The 20494-nt window shown below is 38.7% G+C and overlaps 1 protein-coding gene and 1 long non-coding RNA gene across 5 annotated transcripts in view; one reads left to right on the top strand and one right to left on the bottom strand.

The window, feature by feature from the left end:
* macrod2 (mono-ADP ribosylhydrolase 2) overlaps nt 1-20494 on the bottom strand; it is a 636986-nt gene that overhangs the window by 164178 nt on the left and 452314 nt on the right. For all 4 annotated transcript variants that reach the window (XM_083540474.1, XM_083540475.1, XM_083540472.1 and 1 more), the window contains exon 7: nt 2210-2240. In XM_083540474.1, the coding sequence (XP_083396600.1) occupies nt 2210-2240 (31 nt within the window). The remainder of the gene's footprint in view (nt 1-2209; nt 2241-20494) is intronic.
* The window catches only part of LOC310725556, a 170764-nt gene that overhangs the window by 37264 nt on the left and 113006 nt on the right, over nt 1-20494 (top strand). The gene's annotated exons all lie outside the window — the stretch shown is intronic.

Genomic DNA, 20494 nt, shown 5'->3' with positions numbered 1-20494 from the left:
CAAGGCCCTTAACCCTCTCAGTTCCAAGTTTAGGACATGACTGATGCTGCTCTTTGACCCCAGTTTCTTAAAAAAGCAGGGATATTCGAAGAAAGAATTTCAATGTGCTGTAATGTACATGCGACAAATAAATGCATATTTTCTATTTCTTAGGTTGGTGGCATATTTCACACGTCCATTGACTGGCCTGGACCAAGGACCAAAGACCAAAATTTGATTTATAGGCATGTCAATCAATATCTTTTTTTTTCTTGCCACTGTTGCCACTGGATCGCTTATTAGGGCTAAACTTCATATTCATATTTGTAATCTGTTTATTAGTGAAAACCTGGAACAATATGTTTTGTTTAAAAAAAAACGCTATACAAATAAAATTGAATCGAAACTAATTTCATTGTTAAATAATACACGTCAATTTTTGCTCATAGAGTGCGCTAACTCTTCTGATGCATAGCGACGCATATCCGGTGCGTGCACTCTCCCTGATTCTGTCACTTTCAGACACTGTGTGCTGCTGATGAGGTGCAGTATATCGCAGTCCGGCTCCTCGAATTCTGCTGCGCTGGCGCTTTTTCGGGTAGATCACTCCTACGCTCCACTTCAGAGCTAACTTGGTGATTTGATTAGCCTTCCTATTTTTTTTCTCCCTATAATTGTTTTCTTCCCTTGACAAGCCTTTTGTGTCTGATATAATGTTATATAGTATATCGCTCATGTCCTCTACTACTTACTCCTGCTTCAGGTTGATCCAGATAATAGAATTTCCTTAAACAAACTATAAAAATAGCTTGATGATCATGTAGCAAAAATAGTAGGGATTTAAATCTTTTTCAAGTAACAAAAGGGTCAAGATGGAAAGTATGGTAGAAGTCGCCTATTTTTCTTTTATAAATTGATATTATAGTTTAACCAAAAAAGAGAAACACATAGAAGTTAAGGAAATACCCATAGTATAAATTAGTAGTAATAATCCATGTTTCTTTCTATCTCTGGACAAGCTACACATACTGTGATACCAGTGATTCTGTCTCTTTCTAAAGCTGTCTGTTAATCCTGGTGTCCCCAAACCTCTGGATGGATCCCACTCCATGACATTGGACTTTAAAACCTCTTAATCAATACTTAGAATATCATTTTTTCACATGCTGTTTTCTCTATTAGTGAACATTTAAAGGTTCATTTAAAGGAGGAGTAGGTGTTGAATCTATAATGATCCTGTTGAGATGTTAAGCTGATTCATGAGTTGCTCAGGAGCTCCTGAATCCTCAACTCCAACTGACTGTAGAAGACTGTAGAAAGGACATTATTCATAATCACACACTCATGATTTTTCTCACTCTCTGGTGTTTGTATTGGTTTAATGATTTATAATCTTGGTGTCACCCAGATGAGGATGGGTTCCCCTTTCGAGTCTGGTTCCTCTCGACGTTTCTTCTTCTATAATTCTTACACTCTGTAAAGCTGCTGTGAGACATGCTGCATGTGAGACAATGTCTATCGTGAAAAACCGTTTCGAAATAAAATGTAATTGACCGAATTGAATTGAAGCATACTTCATTTCGAGACCTTCTGAACATCTTCTCCACATGAACAAAGATCCATGAGGTTCTTGTGAAGAGCTAATTTTGGACTGCAATTGCTATAAACAGTTTGCTACAACCATTTTGCATTCCTGTGTCCATCAGGGAACATCGGAAAATTTCCATTACAACAGATTGAACTATAATGAATGGACATTTGGTGCCAACCAGATAAGAACAGGTTCTCTTTCAAGCCTGGTTCCTCTTAATGTTTCTTCCCTATACAATCTCAGGGAGTTTTTCCTTTCCACTGTCACCACTCATTAGGGATAAACGTACAATTATACAAACTTCTACATACTTTTATAGTAACTTTCTAACCCATTTATAACTGTGAAACTGCTTAAAAAACGATGGAACAATATTGGAACGTTTTTGGAACGTTATTGGAACGATGTCCATTGTTAAAAACGATCTACCAATAAAAATGATTTTAATTGAATTATTTAGTAATGCCGTTAAAACTATAAGGAAAAGAAGGGCAAACAATATACTGAAAAAATCTCATGTCTGAACAATAGTTTCCTACTTTTTAAATCATTCTTTAAAACCCTTATCTCTGGTTCTCTAGTATTCTAGACCACCAGCCTTCCAGAAATTTATAACCGTAAAAAAGAAACTGGGCTTACCATAAATTCCTGTCGATATGCACGGGAAAGCCTGAAAAGAAAAAAAAAAAAAAGGCAGAAATGTCAAACGTTAGAAAGAATGCATGAAGAGATAACCAACATAACTGACTTCCACTGACACATTCCCTGTCACTTTTGGAAATAGAGAGAAATGTGATATAAAGGCTGGTGAAAATACCCCAAAACCCTCCATTTTTTCTTTTCCCACCATTGACACCATGCAAGAATTCCATTATTATCAATCTTCCCGAAATTCCCCCGCACGCAGTGCGTGATCTAACGTCCGAGAGACCTGAAGTCGATCTACCAGACGATGTTCACGAGCGCAAACTCGACGCTAATTACAAACGCAGGCCGACACGGTGCACGAGATATTCCCTGATGTGAGGAGCGTGAACACATGGGTTATGAATCTTTATTCAAACACTTCAGTGGACTCGAGGCTGTACAGGAATTCTATTCAGAAAACAGCTTTGGAGAGCAGTGCGACAGTGATGATGATTTCAACAGCGATGCTTGTTGGATTAGTATAAATCTGCCAGAATTTATGGAGAGAAAAAAAAAAAGTGATAGAGAACATGAACTCCTTACAACTGGAATGTGTTTTTTTTGCGATTCTTCTGAAGAGCAATAAAACACCCACTCTGTAATGCAAAACCCCCACGCTGCAAAGTGGATGGTCTTACATCCTCCTACTATAACTATGATCACTAAATAGGCGGTTATGCGGATATTTCAGATTATTTAAGAGACAGACGATGGTTTATGTACATCGTTTGCGTGGGATTCGCATCTAGGCTTCGTTTTGTAATTGTCAAGTGGACAATTAGACTCAACAACCATGAAAAATAGACGACTTTATAACCACAGGACAAGTTTCTCAATATTCTGGACATTTTTATTAATTGCTATTTAATTGTATGCTTTAAAGACTGTGGTATTGTGAAAAAATATATGTTAAAGATGTTTATTTGAGGGATGCACAGGACGTTTTTGGAGAGAGGTCAGATCTCTCCAAAAAGAAACGGTCATGGGGTATATCAAAATATATCAGTAGAAGAATGTTAAAGACGGAGCCACTAGGCAGGAGGAAAAGAGGAAGACCAGGGAGAAGATTTATGGATGTGGTGAGTGAAGTCATGCAGGTGGTTGTTTTGAAAGAAGCAGATGGAGAGGACAAAGTGATATGGAGACAAATAATCTGATGTGGCAACCCCTTTAAAGGGAGCAGTCGAATGAAGAAGAAGAAGAAGAAAGCAGACTATAAACGATTTTTTTCAGCTGAAACTATAAAACAAAATAAACTAAATGGAGGCATAATCACACATTAGATTTTTCATATTCTTTCACTTTTTCTTCCACAAATTCTATCGGTTCAGAGCTTGTTGTTTATTTATTTATTTACTTACTAACTTATTTATTTGTTTGTTTATTTATGCATTTTTTTTAATCCATTGATTGATTCATTTATTTATTTTTAAAAGCTCAATCATGGAGAATTTGGACCCAACTCCAACATTTTCTTCATCCTAGATGGACCTTATTAACATAACTAATTGCTGAGTCAACAAAAACAGCCATTCATGACAGAAAACTCTTCTTAGATCCAGAAACTATGCTTGGAACACAAAACTAAATATAATGTTATTTCGGGTGCTGAAATGATTTTCCACAGCCGTGAAACAAAACAAAAAAATAGACAGAGACAGCACGTATTCGATAATAATATGACACTCCTTTACAGTATAACGCAAAGCTCCTGACCATTAATCCATCTCCAGTCGATACGTTTCATAGCACCATCTCCTCGTCTGTGCTCGTCTATTTCGGATGCTGATGAGAAGTTGGGATCTTGTAGGACACATTTTTGCTGTGTGAGCACATTTTTCCAGCGAGATCATCCCTGCGTTTCACTTTACAGCAGACATGATTTTATTAGCTTTTCCCTTTTATATGCAGATTTCATTTTTCATAGCATCTGTAATAATTGTTTTGACAACCTCTGTAGACGATTATATCCGCCGGCTTATATGTTGCTGAAGTCTCAGTAGTGGCGTGTGGAGCTTGTTGGTGGAGTGTAACAACAAATGAAGAGAAGAGCTTTATGATGGTGTACGACGCTGTTCTGATACACGTGGATCGACGAAGGATGAACGGAGAGATCAATGAAGCAAGTCTATAATTTACTTCAATAATTAAAAATCATTCAGCACTCAGACTGTGGCATTTAGCCGGTGCCCAGTGAATATGGTGGTTGATTAAGTGGCAGCTCCATCTCCCAATACAGTGTGAACGTGGCAGAGGGACGGACCCGTAGCTGGAGATCAGTATGCACGGTTGCAGAGGTGAAGCTTCATGCATAATAATTCCGAACTCATGAATAATATCATAACAATTGGAATTGATCCATCGCTCAACCCGGTATCTGTGCTTGACAGGTTCAGCTCTGGATTTATTCTTATTCACGGCCTTGTCTGAAAGCTTATGAAACTCCGGGCTTGGATTATTCACAGCAAGAAAATTATCCACAATCAGTTTTATGAGCTTGACAGCACGGAGAGTGAAAAATGATTGGTGGGGGATTTTTTTTTTCCTCAGCAATCGCACAAATACGGAATAAAAATGGCAAATTTCTAAAAACAAAACAAAAGTAAATCAATACAATGGCGTTTTGTTTGCCTGATAATATATAAATACACATATATATATATATATATATGTTATTTTCCCTATATACACACACACACACAAACATACACACACACACACACACACACACACATACACACACACACACATACAAAGTCCAACAATATCAGAATTAGTATACATTTTGCATCAGCTGAACTGTACCTTGAAAAATTCAGAACCTGCCCCAGAAAGTGAGTTTTAGGTGATCCTAGGTCACACTCTCTGGGATCTAGAGACTCCAAGACACACACACACACACACACACACACACACACACACAAACACACACACACACACACACACACACACACACACACACAGCCTGTGTGCCTGTAACTTAAGGTCAGCCACGAACAACACAGGAGATGAAGTCTTACTAGAAAAGCGCATACACATTCGGAAATCAATCCTTCAGGAGGATCATGCTAGATTACATCCACTGTAAAGTCCATGTGGAATAACCAAAGTCAAAACAGGAACAAGACAGGGAACAACAAAGATTTATGCTCATGATCCGGAAGATTTCCTGCAGCAAGTAGCAATCATGGTGAAGGTAAAAATATCAGGGACAACATCAATAAACAAAACTTGACTGGAAGAAAGTACACAGCCACACCAGAAATAAAAATCAGGCGGAAAGTTTATGTAACAACGAAATGTGTCATGTTAGATCTCCAAAGTTCTCTCAGACGAAAAGAAGAAAAGAGAGTTGCTTGAATAGAGTTGCAGGAAAACCCGAAAGCAGCAGGACCAACGGTTAGACAGGAATCAATAAGCACTGCAACTGCAATCATTTTAATATGAAAATAAAATTCTACTCCTGAGCAGTAATTCAGCTCGGGGTTTGGTTCCTCCAAACTAGGGGAGGTACAGATGTGGGAGCGGCACAATGTGCATTAGCCCTCTGACTAATTCTGGGGAGTTAAATTTGAACAATTTGAATGGAAAATATTTGGAAGTACTGTATACTGAACAATGAACAAAAATATATGTTTAACAATGTATACTCTATAAAAAATATCCACATGTAATAAAAATCTGATTGTGAAAGTGTTAGAAAAATAAAGCCAAAAAAAAATAAAAGGTTAAAACACAAGGCCGTGAAAACTTTCAACCAACTTAACTGTTACAAAACCCTCGCACTAAAGACTCCAATAAAGTAAACAAAAAATCTTTACAGTTTTTTTTTTTTTACAGTCCTTTTTTGGGGCCTAGATGTGAACAGAAATGGGTTAAATTTAAACAATGTGAATGGAGAAGATGTGGACAATTATTTGTGAATGTGTGTTAGGAGAAATAAAAAAAAAAGGTATAAAGACCCATATCATGCGATCTTCCAATCCCAAAACCATGTAAAACTTCATGGAGCTGGCATTGTGCACAGGGGCAATGTCATGCTGGAACAGGTTTGGGTCTCCAAGTTCAAGTGAAGGGAAAATTTTACGCTATAGCATTTAGAGACGTCCGATACAATTGCATGCCTCCAGCTTTGTGGTCACAGTTTGGAGAAGAACCACATATGTTGAAAGATTTATGATCAAACTCTTGATGTCAACCAAATGAGGATGGGTTCCCCTTTTGAGTCTGGTTCCTCTCAAGGTTTCTTCCTCATAACATCTAAGGGAGTTTTTCCTTGCCACAGTCGCCACGGCTGCTCATCAGGGATAAATACACACCGTTCACCTTCACTGTTGATTTCTGTAAAGCTGCTTTGAGACAATGTCTGTTGTGAAAAGCGCAATAAAAAAAATTTGAAACTTGATATGGCAGGAAAAGTCAGATATCAGAGAGTCAGAGATCCCAAAACTTTTGCCTATATAATATATGTTAGGGGGAGTGGTGGCTCCAGCGGTTAAGGCGCTGGGTTGTCGATCGGAAGGTCTGGGGTTCAAGCCCCGGTATCGCCAAGCTGCCACTCTTGGGCCCTTGAGCAAGGCCCTTACCCTCTATGCTCCGGGGGTCCCTTACGAGGGAAATATCAAGGTCCGTGATGTCGGAGTAACGTGGGGCCGCCTTCCTGTGGGCTCACCACCTGCAGGAGGGACCGTAAGGGACGGTGCTGTGAGAATTGGGCAGCAGTCGAAGGCGGGGGCCTGCTAAGACTGCTGCCCCCGCGACCCGAATTACGGATAAGCGGGAGAAAATGAATGAATGAATATATGTTATATAAATATTTTTAGAAAGTATCCTCCATTCAATTCCCTTTAACTATAGCAACAAGCATGTATAAAATCAATCGTCGCGTTCTGAGCGATCCAACTGGAGAATTCAACCGCACTGTTCTATCATTACTAAAACTAACATCTTCTTCCAGCGAGTGTTTTATTAACTGAGGGTCTTTCTGTTTGTGTGTACGTGGGAGGGTTTTTTGAGACAACAAGAAGGTTATCCTCTATAATTTAATTTGCGAAGTCATTACTTGTATCGTGTCATCTTCACCAAGTACCACTTAGTGAACAACACAAATTTGGTTATTTGGTTCATTGCAACCTAATGTGACTTAATTGCCTCACTGCTCCATAAAGCAGGCAATTAAAGTGACTTTCTGCAAATATTCAGGCCACTAAAGTAAAGGCATCTCTCTTTTTTTTTTGTGCTATTTTCATTGCATAAGCCAACACGATCCTGCTTCTACTCATTTGAATTATTACCACATGGGCTGCTGTCATAACACAAAATGGACTAAAGCAAATCTGGGAAAGAAGGAAGGGGGAAAAAAAAACAGACCATCTTCTTTATTTATGACCATCTTTTTTTTAAAAGATTAAAAGCTTACCATACAATAATAGTTCTGGCTCGGCAGCACTTTGTGCCAGACAGATTGCACAGGAGTGGATTTATAGCGAGGAATCTTGTAATTTTTCTTAAGTTCTGAGCTCCATTGGCCTGTGCCACATTACTTATGCAAAGATCCCATTTGTCTCTAGGGGAAGGGGGAGGAAAAAAAAAAAAAAAAAGGTGCGACCGTAACTAATACAGCTGGGTGATAAATAAATGTGAAAACTCCACGCGCTTTATTTAAAAACAGGAATATTAGCCAAAGCGAGTGCTAAAACGCTGGAGAACAGAGCAGCACAAATTCTGACCCCGCAAAAGTGTGATAAATAAAAGCTGCTAATAAGAGGGTGAAAAAAAAAAAATTATATTCGAAATAAATCAAATATGTCTACATTTCTCCTACACACTCCCATACAGCTGTAATTGTGCTAATTCGGAACTGACAGGAAAGAAAATTGCGAACAAACCCAGCTGGTGACAGCTGCATAAATCAAACGCTATGTGCTGTTTTCACTGAGTATCAGATGATACGTTTTTATGTATCGTCATAAAACAGTTCAATTAAGACATCTGAGCGCATACGCCGACGTTCCTGTGTAGGCTTTTGAAAAGCCTGGCAGTGGTTCTAATCATTTCTGCTGCTTTGTGCCAAAGCTCCCGCTGTCAGGATCGATAGTTTTTAGACTTTCTTTTGCTTGAGCCGTGACCTTTCCATGTGGTCGTCTTGCTCTGACTCAAACTCTCTGTAAAGTGCAGAACACAGGGCCATTTTTAGACTTACTGAAAAGGAAAGAAAATCATGTCGAAACAAACAAGTTGCGGCTTCTTGAAATGCGCTGTTGCAGGTTCCCTATTAACAAAACGATCTGATTTGTTATATCGTTCATCGGTAAGTTTTAAAACGTGCTAAATGCATCAAACAAGTACGACTCCGCCGCTGTAAACCGATGTAATGCTCTAAATGTATTTTGAAAATGTAAAGATTCTCATGCTAAACATGAGTATGGCGCTTAATGACATCATGGAACTGTGAAATTCCTTGTATGAGCCATCAGCCAACACCCACCACCATGCTTCTCTCGGTTACGGAAGTCAACAGCAGGACTCACTCGGAAAGAACGTCTCAAAATAAGTGTGTTTTTGGATGTGAAGGAATCCAATATAATCGCTGCTGTTGTTCAATTTCAGACTCAGGATACAATTTTGGATTAAATATACACTGCTGGAACTGACTGGCTGTAGTTCATTTATAAAGTTTTTGTTCCTGTTTAATTTTAGCGACAATCTAGCTCTCAGACGATCGCTAGGCGAAGTTGCGGGTGTTTGCGACTCTTGAGGCTCCGCCCAGCCACGCCTTTAGGAGCTCAGCTGTTTTTATAAATCTGATCAAATTCAAGACTGTATGTAGAGACAAAGGATGCAATACTACTCTATAGATAATCAACATTAATGTGAGATTGGCCAAAATGGTGTGTATGCCCCCTTCAACTGCTGGATAAATTATTAAAACGAGTAGTCAAAAAGATCACATTTTGTTGCTTTCGCTGATAAAATAAGTGTATACAGTTGAACACAGTTTTCAGTGAATTCAGAGCTGGAATAATATGTTAATATACATTGGCATTGATTGACCTCCCTCCAGAACTTCTACCATGTAGCGAAGGGTACCGTTTAGAAATTAATTTCAAAATACAGTGTTCCACTCATCAAATAAGTCTTATAGGTTGTATATATATAAGTTTTATACGACTCCTGACCATGTAAACCTATAACACTATAACTGCATTTTGTATGTACAACGGCCCCACCCTCAGAACACCGTAACGTCTTCCAAACGTGATTCCAGTCACCTTGACTTCCTACTACAAGATATTCCTCATAAAAGTTTTTTACAGTCCTTGTAAAACACATGACCTGGCCCCTATTCAGCGAGCGGAAAATGTCACTTCCTGCCTCAGAGCAGTCAAACCCAAGGCACGCTGAAATTAAATGACATTTCTGTCGGGCTTTAACACGAGCCCCTTTGGTCTTCCCATAAATCAGCGAAATGCTAAAAAACTAATCCGTACAGAACGGCAGGCCTCTGGCTTTGACACGATGAAGAAGAGGAAGCTCTGTTCCTATTTACAAAGCTCTCGCACGAGTACGTGAACAAACAGATTTCTTTGCACACATTGATCCATGCTAATCGCTAATCAACACTGAGCTTGTGTTAACCAGATTACGTAAAAAAGCAACGGGTTTGCGCGCCATGTCCTCGGTGACCCGCGCAAACACACCTCCTGCAGTCAGCGACGGATTTCGCTTGGCGCTACAGCGGCCTAGCCGTGGAACTGAAACGCTAGCGCAATCATACTAACTATGCAATCTGTTACGCTGATGCATTGACACAACAAGCCCCGGCCTTATTTAACAAGGTTGACATTATTACACTGCATTGATGAGTTATGACCCCCTGCTTCTTGGTTATTATTTTCGCTTCGCCGAATCATTAGGAGCGGAACAGCTGGATCGGGACGAACGCTTTCGACGGGAAAGCGCACGCCTGCTCTTTTTTGCTCCATATTTTATTTGCTTGGGGAAGCGTGAGGTAAATTGGTCACGGGGGAAATTATAGCATTGTGATCGTCCCGCCCCAATCAATCAAGCTATTCACATTCCTCACGGCTAATTGGAGAAGCTTTCGCTACACCTGAATACCTGCACATTGAAAAGAAATAAAGAAAGAAACAAAGCTTACGAGAACAAAACAACTGAAGGCAACGTTTCCATCCAAAAATCACGTCAAATTCCAATTAGTTTCAATAACAAATAGCTTTTTTTTTTAACAAGATCACTGCTTGGTTATAGTTAAAGCAGGGATCTACTTCTATTTCACGCATTCTGGGTTATTTTCACTGTTTAAGATTCTCATACTGAACATCGTCAACGTTTCAAAAAAACTATTTGTTGGTATGACTGAGTGTTTCTGTGCCAAATACTCTTCTTCTGGGTTTGTATGTTGTTGTTTTTTTAAGTACGGCCCTTCATGACATCATGAAGGGCGGAATTCTTTAATGAGCCATCAACTCTACACCCACCACCATGCTTCATTCACAGAACTCGATCGAGTAGAACATCGTCAAAAAAATTTGTTTTTCCATGTGACAGAAGGAGAACCTTGTTTAGCACTTCCCATATGGACACGTCCTGCTGTAGTAGTCATAGATGCTATTCTTCTTAATGTTCAATTTCAGACTCTGGGTCAAATCTGATCCTGTTACTTTGTCAAAACTCGCAGATGCAGCTGAGCATGCTTGCGACTCTTTAGCTCCGCCCACAACCACACCTCGAGGAGCTGGCGAGGTGAGAAGCGTAAAGCTGTATCTTTCTTTTCGAAATCTGATCAATTCTAAAGAAATAAGATATGAAGGATGACATATTGCACTATAGGAACTCGAGATTAACATGAGTGTCTTAAACATAGTCAGATTTTATCGCCTTTGGTGACAAATTAAGAGTATAGGGTAGGTGGTAGCTCAATGTTTTAGGCTCTGGGTTAATGATCGGGAAAATCGGGGATTCAAGCCGGAGTATGGTCAAGTGGCTTTTCCTAGGGTCCTTGAGCAATGCCCTTAACCCTCTGTGGCACAGGGGTGCTGTATCATGTCTGGCCTCTGCTCTGACCCCAGCTTCCTAACATCGCTGGGATATGCGAAGAAAGAATTTCCCTGTACACGTGACAAGCATAAAGCACCTTTTCTTTTTTTTTTTCCTTTCTTTTTAGTTAAACAGAGATTTCAGGAACTGGAATGATATATTAATATAGATTGCCATTGATTTTACTTCCTTCCAGAACCGGAATCTCAACCCAGTAACTAAGGGTACCATTTACACGGGTCCTCACGGGTCCGTGAAAGGCTCTCAGGTATAACAAATTCAGTGCAGTTTCACAGCCACACTGGCCTCCGTGTCCTTGCGACTTAAAGATGCTGAATTGACTGCAACGTGCAATATGGAGGTTATTCTCGTATCCGTGTGGCTGTAACGCTCCGTGTGAAGACACACCGCAGTCTATTAAAGTGTGTTCAGTCCACGGTCTAAGTCGCTTACACAGATCTTGGGGCTGGATTATTAGGAAACCGGTGCCAGGTGTATTAAAGCCGTGATTCCAGCAACAAGAAGTGCTAATTGATTGAGCAGCTGCTCTGTTGGTCTTGATTAACGCTCAATGGCCACTTTTATGGATGACCAACTCTTACGCCGTTCAGCAATCTGGCAAAGAAGTGCAATATGCTGGTCAACAGATGTAGCCATTTGAAAGCAAAGAAAAAAAAACGACTGTAAACTGAAGACACTTTAATAGTCCGCAGCGTCTCGGTATGGTGTACGGCAGCTGTGCCATGTGAAACTAGCCAATAGATTTTTGATTGGCAACTTGAAGATGCATCATGACCCTGAGAAAGCTGTAATGTCCTTTGCATATTTTGTCTCTGAAGGCAACGCAAGAGCGATTCAGATTAGCATTCGTGAAAAAAGACGATCCTTGCGTGAAACCCCTTCGCTCCCACAACAGAAAATAAAATTTCAAGGACATAATGAAGAATGCATGATGAGGAACACAAGCAGATGGGCTTCGTCAGCATGCATACATTATTGACATAAATTTATCTCGTTTTATTGCTCTTTTTTTATCCAAGATTTATTCTCAGGCTAGAATTGCTCTTTTGTTTCTGTTTGGCTCACACATCTACAAATCATAATCACAAGAATCTTTCTAGAATATAAATATACAGTAGTATGTTAAAGCAATCTAAACCTCGTACAACACTTGAGGAAAACATCATGAGAACTCATGAAAATAAAAAAATCAAGACCATTTCTTCTCCATTTTTACAGCAACTCATTGGAATTGCTGTATTTAAGACACGACTCTACATAACCAATACTAACAGTGACAAAAATATCTTAATACTTCACTATGTGGATAAGAGTTTGTAGATCCAACAATAAGATTTGTATTGTGCTTCTTGAACATACCACATTTAGTCCCCATTTGCTGATTTGATAACCTCCAATCTTCTAGATTTTGGAGTGTGCTTGAGGAGATATCAAGAGTCAAGAACTTCACGAATGGATTTGTACTGTATTTAATATCAACAGTCTAATAAAATCGCTCGGGACCACTGATTGCATTTAATCACTACACACCTTAATGATGATAAACTGGAATGAACAGACATTTGGAGTTGAGGATGAGGATGGGTTCCCTTTAGAGTCTGGTTCCTCCAGGTTTCTTCCTCATGCCATCTCAATTTATACATTCTTTTATTCCTGTTTTTATTTCAGTAAAGCTGCTTTGAGACAATGTCCATTGTTAAAAGCGCTTTACAAATAAAATTAAATTCAAGTGTTATTAAAGGTACAGATGTAGATGAGTTAGGAAGCCTGGGTTCAGCGTTCACATTCATCCCAAAGGTGTTCTATTGGTTTGGATCTCTGGAAAAGTAATTTTTGTCTATATAGTGTATGTTATAACTTGCTTTATATAACTATAAGTAGCTCAATGGTTAAAATGTTGTTGCCAAAGAGAACCACATACAGGCAGTACGACAGTAGTAGCTCTGGATCAGCAGTGGACAGTAAGGAAGTAAATGTAATTCTTACTGTACTTAAGTAGCTTTTTCGCTATCTGTAGCGTAACTTCACTGAAGTATTTAAATTTGGGAAGATTTGAACTTTAACTTCACTACATTTCAAAGTCAAATCTCTTACTTTTTACTCCATTTTGCAAAAATGTTTATTTTTGAGGATAAAAATGTAACCGGTCAAACACGCAGCAAGTCACCAATCAGGATCGAGCACTCGCTCTGTTTTGATTGGCGCTCTGTGTATTTACTTATCGCCAATATACAGTTTAGCATCAGTTCAACTGCAAGCAGAACATTTAGAGAGGAATAAATGATTTTTATCCCTTTTTTTGTTGGCTGAAAAGATGATTTTGGGCTCATGATCATTTTAATAGAAATCAATCAGTGACCCATTAATATCATTTTTTAAATAGATCGGTGCGTTAGGAGTAACATTCGAGTCTTTTCACATAAACCGAGTTGATGACGCACTGATTTATTATCATGACTGTTATCAAAGGCGTGAGGGTCTGTTACGTTTGTACTTATCCAGAGCAGTGGTGGATGAAGCACACAAACCATCTACTTCAGTAAAAGAAAATATTTTCACTTGAGTAAAAGTACATTTAAAGGCAAATACCTTCGTACTTGTACTCAAGTGAAAATATTTTCTTTTATTTAGGTACATGGTTTGTGTGCTTCATCCGCCACTGCTCTGGATAAGTACAAACGTAACAGACCCTCATGCCCTTGATAACAGCCATGATTATTCTTATTAACACTATCATTGTATTTACCAATTACTGCTGCTAATGCTGACTAATTTTGACTAATCACTATTCAATACCTTTAAAGAATCGAAATTGATTGAGAAAAAAAAAAAAAGGTTCGGCTAAGTGAGACGAAGACTTCTCCAGCACCTACCTAATGTATTTATCTCAGAGGCCGTTTCAGCACTCTGACAGGTGAATTAATGGAAGTCCTGGCCCGTTATCTGTCTTCGAATCTCCTCTTCATTACAAAATGAATGGATCAATTTGTCTAAAGCCGTGAACTTTCTATTGATTAAGATTCTTACTCCGACACGTGGGTAACGGTCTTATTAAATGTTTGATGGTATTTATCACCCCAGCTATGGCATTATAAATTGATGATGACATTGGAATTGGGAGGAGGCTGTTAAAAAAAATAGGGAGAAGAGGAGGAAGGAGGAAATCAAACTGCGGCAAGACAGAATAATGTACCATTTCCGCACATGGGGCCTCATGTAAAATTCACACATTTAGAGCACCACACCAGCACCACACATTAACCGTACGGTGACATGTTATAGGAGACCTCTCGCTGTCAGGGAGGTGTATAAAATAAGAAATACACAGTGCTGATATGCGTTTAAGGCACAGGTGAACTGGGAGAAATGACTAAAAGGTCCATAAGATTTGCAGTAATTCTCCTTCCTGTCATCTCATTTCAATAAAAAATAGATGGATTCTTTAAAAAAAAAAAAAAAACTCATGAAACCGTTCACTTTGTCCTCAACATATAATAAACCCACAATTCCGGCATTCACACAGATTTAAATGAATGTGTTCCTAGCTGTATTAGGAAATATTATTAATACTTAAATATGACAAAGATGTTCCCACATGAAATATGCCCCTAATCCTTTTTTGTGTGTTTTAAAGAACACGATGCATTTCATAAAAATTCCACGGATCAACAGAGAACGTTGCAGAGGTTAATCTAAATCAAGCATTAAATAATAATGAGAAGGCCCTTTTAAAGTGACATCATGAGCCTTACAATGAATCAGCATTAGCAGCTTATTTTATTATATACCTGATTTACATATCCTCTTTAAATAATAATTAAAAAAAAAAAGTCCTTCAGAATTTATAAGGCTCATATCAATGTGACGGTTCAAAGGAAATAATCAGTGATAAACCATACGGAGCTGAAGCGACTCTGCATCTGGCTTTTTCTTACAGTACTTTTCACAGGAGAAGCTATCAATAGGAGGGTTATTAACGTAAAACGCCAAGGGAATTTTTTTTTCAGCTATTTGCCGTTTAAAGGAGTGAATTAAGGAAAGAAAATTAATAAGTGGCTGCATTAAATTTGTGGGGGGCATTTATTTTTGCTTGCAATCGTTTAATTCGAAATTCTCTATAGAAGGAAAAGGCAATGCAAAACTAATATGAAGATATGACTGATCAGCTCGAATCTACGATTATATTCGATGGGGGTGGTGTCTTTCAGGATGACCCCTGCCCATATTCAGAAATCACGTGATCACTAATGAGTATAAAAACATGCGTTGTATGCCGTGACCCCCACATGTTCCCGATCTCAATCAAATCAAACGATTACATTTATGAAAAATGTATTAATGTGGTTGCATTAAAAAATGGGGGCGCATTTATTTTTGCTCGGAATGCTTCCAATCCACTGAAATCGTCTATAGGAGTAAAAGTGAAACAAAACTATCATAAATGTCTTAATCTGATTAACTCGGATCTACACTTCTATTCCCATTAAATAGAATTGTAGATTAGATACGATTATATTGGATGGGTGTGGTCATCTTGAAAGAGACCACGCCCAAAACAAATGTATAATCATAGATTAGATTAGATGGGTGTGATCTTCCTGAAGAAGACCACGCCCATGAGATATAATTGTAAATTAGATAAGATTATATTGGATGGGTGTGGTCATCTTGAAAGAGACCACGCCCAAAACTAATGTATAATTATAGATTAGATCGATGGATGTGATCACCCAGAAAGAAACCACGCCCATCTGATATAATCGTAGAATAGATTTCATGTTTTTTATGTGCGTGGTCATCTTAAAAGAGAGCACTCTCCAAACTAATATAATCGTAGATCAGATTTGATTGTACCGGATGGGCGTGGCAATTCTGAAAGAGAACATGGCCATCTGGTATAATCGTAGATTGGATTTTTGTATTTTTGATGGGTGTGGTCAATTTAAAAGAGCCCACACTCCAAATAAATGATTGATTGTATTGGATGGGCGTGGTCATTTTAATAGAGAACACGCCCATCGGATATATAATAGTATATTAGATTTGATTGTATTGGATGGGCGTGGTCATTCTAATAGAGAACACGCCCATCGAATATATAATCTTAGATTAGATTTGCTTGTATTGGATGGGCGTGGTCTTTCTAATAGAGAACACGCCCATCGAATATATAATCTTAGATTAGATTTGATTGTATTGGATGGGCGTGGTCATTCTAATAGAGAACACGCCCATCGAATATATAATCTTAGATTAGATTTGATTTTATTGGATGGGCGTGGTCATTCTAATAGAGAACACGCCCATCGAATATATTATCTTAGATTAGATTTGATTGTATTGGATGGGCGTGGTCATTCAAATAGAGAACACGCCCATCGAATATATAATCTTAGATTAGATTTGATCGTATTGGATGGGCGTGGTCATTCTAATAGAGAACACGCCCATCGAATATATAATCTTAGATTAGATTTGATCGTATTGGATGGGCGTGGTCATTCTAATAGAGAACACGCCCATCGAATATATAATTGTAGATTAGATTTGATTGCATTGGATGGGCGTGGTCATTCTAATAGAGAACACGCCCATCGAATATATAATAGTAGATTAGATTTGATTGTATTGGATGGGCGTGGTCATTCTAATAGAGAACACGGCCACCGGATATATAATCGTAGATTAGATTCCATTGTATTGGATGGGCGTGGCCATTCTGAAAGAGAACACGCCTATAGGAGATATCATTGTTGATACACCAATGTGCAATCTGCATAGATCAATGGATTTATTCGATATCACAATATTGGTTTATTAATAGTACAGTAAATGTGCAGGTTTAAGCTTTGTGACTTTTTCCCCATGTGGCCTGTTGACAGTCAGAGAATATAAGCCAACCAAACAAAAAATGCTGGATTTTTATATATAAATGAGGTCGGAAAGCCATTTTGTTAAGCAGTTCTCCTCAAGAAACATCTGTCAGTCTCGGCGGGTGTGAACGACATGCAGCTGATTTGCATAATCCTAAAAGAACACGAAAAAAGTGACAGAAAAAAGCAGATGTGTAATTTAATGTGTGTTTCCTTGTCTAAATATTGATATAACTTTTATTCTCGAGTCACCGACTGTGATCGCAGTCCTTGGTGAGTATAAGTTATTATCAATTCCATGACTAAAATTTATCATAAGTGCAGCCCTCATAGACTAAAGCGTTTTTTCCCCCAGACTCGAAGCCGTTTGAGCCCAGAGTTCATTATGACTCGCGAAGTGTGAATGCTGTTCAATCAAACCGTGATATAATCTGAATAGTGTGCGGTTTTTAGTGGCCCATGCTGAGCGTTGGACAAGTCACATCTGTTCCTGTTATTATGATATTTATACAATTAAATATATAAGTGTATAGTATATGTAATAGTATATGTATAGTAACCTGCAAACCGCCGCTCAGCCGTGCATCTGCTTCCACATACATGACGGATATATTAGGGGTATTAGGGGACAGTTTGGTATGTACCTCGGTTTTCAAGTCACAAAACGGTTCAATTTCAGTACGCATTGTCTGTTTGTTTTGATAAACAAAATATAACATTGCTTGTGCTTGGTTTACATTGTCTGTTTTGTCTTGTATAGTCTGTTTAGTCTGTCAGGCTAAATCAGGGTTCCCTAGTGGTCTAGTGGTTAGGATTCGGCACTCTCACCGCCGCAGCCAGGGTTCGCTTCCCGGTCAGGGAACCGAACCCAGCCATTAGGGTTGCACAAGCCAGTGCACTCTTAGTGCCGGTCCCAAGTCCGACAAATGGGGAGGGTTGCGTTAGGAAGGGCATCCAGCGTAAAAACATGTGCCAAATCGAACATGCGGATCACGAATACGGATGATCCGCTGTGGCGACCCCTAATGGGAGAAACCTAAGAAAGTTAGTCTGTCAAGCTAAATGTATAGTGAGGGTGACTAACAGCTGGAACCAAATTCCTTGTGTGTGCCAACGCAATTGCCCAATAAACCGGATTCAGATTTTGAATTTTTTTTTAAATTGTTGTCAATTATTATTATTAATGTTTGTGCACATGCCTGCTTGGTTTAAACAGAATATTTGACAATAAAAAAAATGTATTCAAATGAATGTAAAGTGTATTCTGTATCCATATCTGCGCTACTCGATCGGAATTTGTACTACGCGTGTAAGAAAAACTCAAACTTTGTTCTGTGCACGCATCAAATCGCCAACGTTTTTACGACAGTATATCGCTAAGAAAATAAACTCAAATGTATCAATTATAATATAAAAGTGCATTGCATTCATTTGATTTATCCGTTTTATTTTTATTGATTTATTTTTTTCACGTGTGTGAGGGTGAGACTAAACAAACGTTCAGTCTGTCGCTTAATATGTTCATGAGGGACAAAATGGTTCGGTGCGAACAAGTTTACCGTTGCGCACCATTATATACTGTATAGCTAATACAGTACGGTACTTTAACCCGTGTAGGCGAGGCCATTTCTCGATGCATGATTTATTCAAGATAATACGAGCTCATCAGAACATATCTCCATTGTAAGTCAGGGATTACTGGTATATGCAAATCTGTTCTCCGAATCCCCGCCCCCAAACGTGCACTGGTCTCGAGTGTGGATGCAAAAACCAGAAGCCTGTAAAAGTGTTATTCACACGTCCCTGGTCATACAAACCGCATTAGAACTGCTGCAAATGACTTTTTAACCCTTGCAGTGAACACAGTTACCACCCACCAAAGATGGATTACTGGACAAGTACATTTGTCATCACAGACTCGCCTCTTTCCAGTAGCAGGTTATTAAAAACATCTGGGCTACACGCGCTCCGCTTACTGTAACACTATGTAATCGTATAGGAAAGCCATTATCTGCACAATTACAACAAGGAGGTCACTGAAGCGTGGATTTATGGAACTGAAGGTTGGTCTAAATGTCAAAAGAGATGAAACGTGACAGTGTAGTTCGTACAAGAATTAACTTTGAATGCGTTTTATTCAGGTTTGATAGTACACCTCATTAGGATGAGTGCAAATAGGGGCCGAGCCGGCAATGAGTGAAGTGATATCCTGGAAGCAGAATATATGACATTTGTTTACTTTACAATAAAGTACGGATGGTTTATTATATTGAATTTTTCCACAGGGAAAACATGTGTCTATTTTTTTTTTTTTTTAAAGATCTTATCCTCTAAAAGGGTTGCCACATGCGTATTTATGCTACAACCTGAGAGTACGTTCTGAATGTTATGAAGAGACTTAGGAGTGAATCTAAAGAAATGGTTTTGATTCCTGAAGCAATAAACAACAGCGTGAGATAAATATTCGTCTGCACATTCTCTAAATGTCATTCATAATGAGCTACAGATGGGTATTTTGATACATCAGTATGCATTCACAGGAAATCAGACTGTGTTATTGATACATGAAAATGCATTACATATAAGGGATGTGCATCTCTATAACTGAGGCTGATGCAATTCATATCTTGATGCAAAGCCAACGATACGATGCATCGAAGATACATATGAAGCAGCTATGCGATATCGATTCACTATTACGATGTAGTGCTTTGCGATTTCGATTCGATTTAACACGATGCGATTCAATGGGAAAAATACGATGCTATGCAATTCAGTATTGGACGATAGTTCACTTTTATTTCTTTGCTCAGCAATTTACTTTAATGCATGACCCCTTTCTAATGCAAAAAGAAAACTTCCTGTTGTGTCTGCAGGAAGTTACAGCTCTACCTCTGCCATGTAAATCTGTATTCTATGTAAATCTCAGGACACGCCCCGGTCTCCGTAGCGTTGTGATGCGTCATATTCACGTAGCAGCAGAGAATCAATAGCTTTTACTGATGTAAATACACTGCAGCCCGAAACATACTTGTATTCAGTGCACCGATATGAATCGATGAGTATTACCAACCTGAATATTAATATATACATATATATGTATGTATTCAGCGATTTTATCACTGGGAAGAATTGCTGTGAGGCAGGAAACGGCACGAGGCCTAAAATCCCCTTTATCCGTGATAAAATCACTGTACGCCAAATCTTTCATTGGCTTGTTGCTTTTAGCCTGCTTTGGTTGCTAAGCAGCATACCAGGTGCAAATTAGGGCATTTTACGGACG

The sequence above is a fragment of the Silurus aristotelis genome, assembly GCF_946808225.1.
Source record: "Silurus aristotelis genome assembly, chromosome: 4".
NCBI classification, from domain to species: domain Eukaryota; kingdom Metazoa; phylum Chordata; class Actinopteri; order Siluriformes; family Siluridae; genus Silurus; species Silurus aristotelis.
This window is presented reverse-complemented; position numbering and strand designations above follow the sequence as displayed.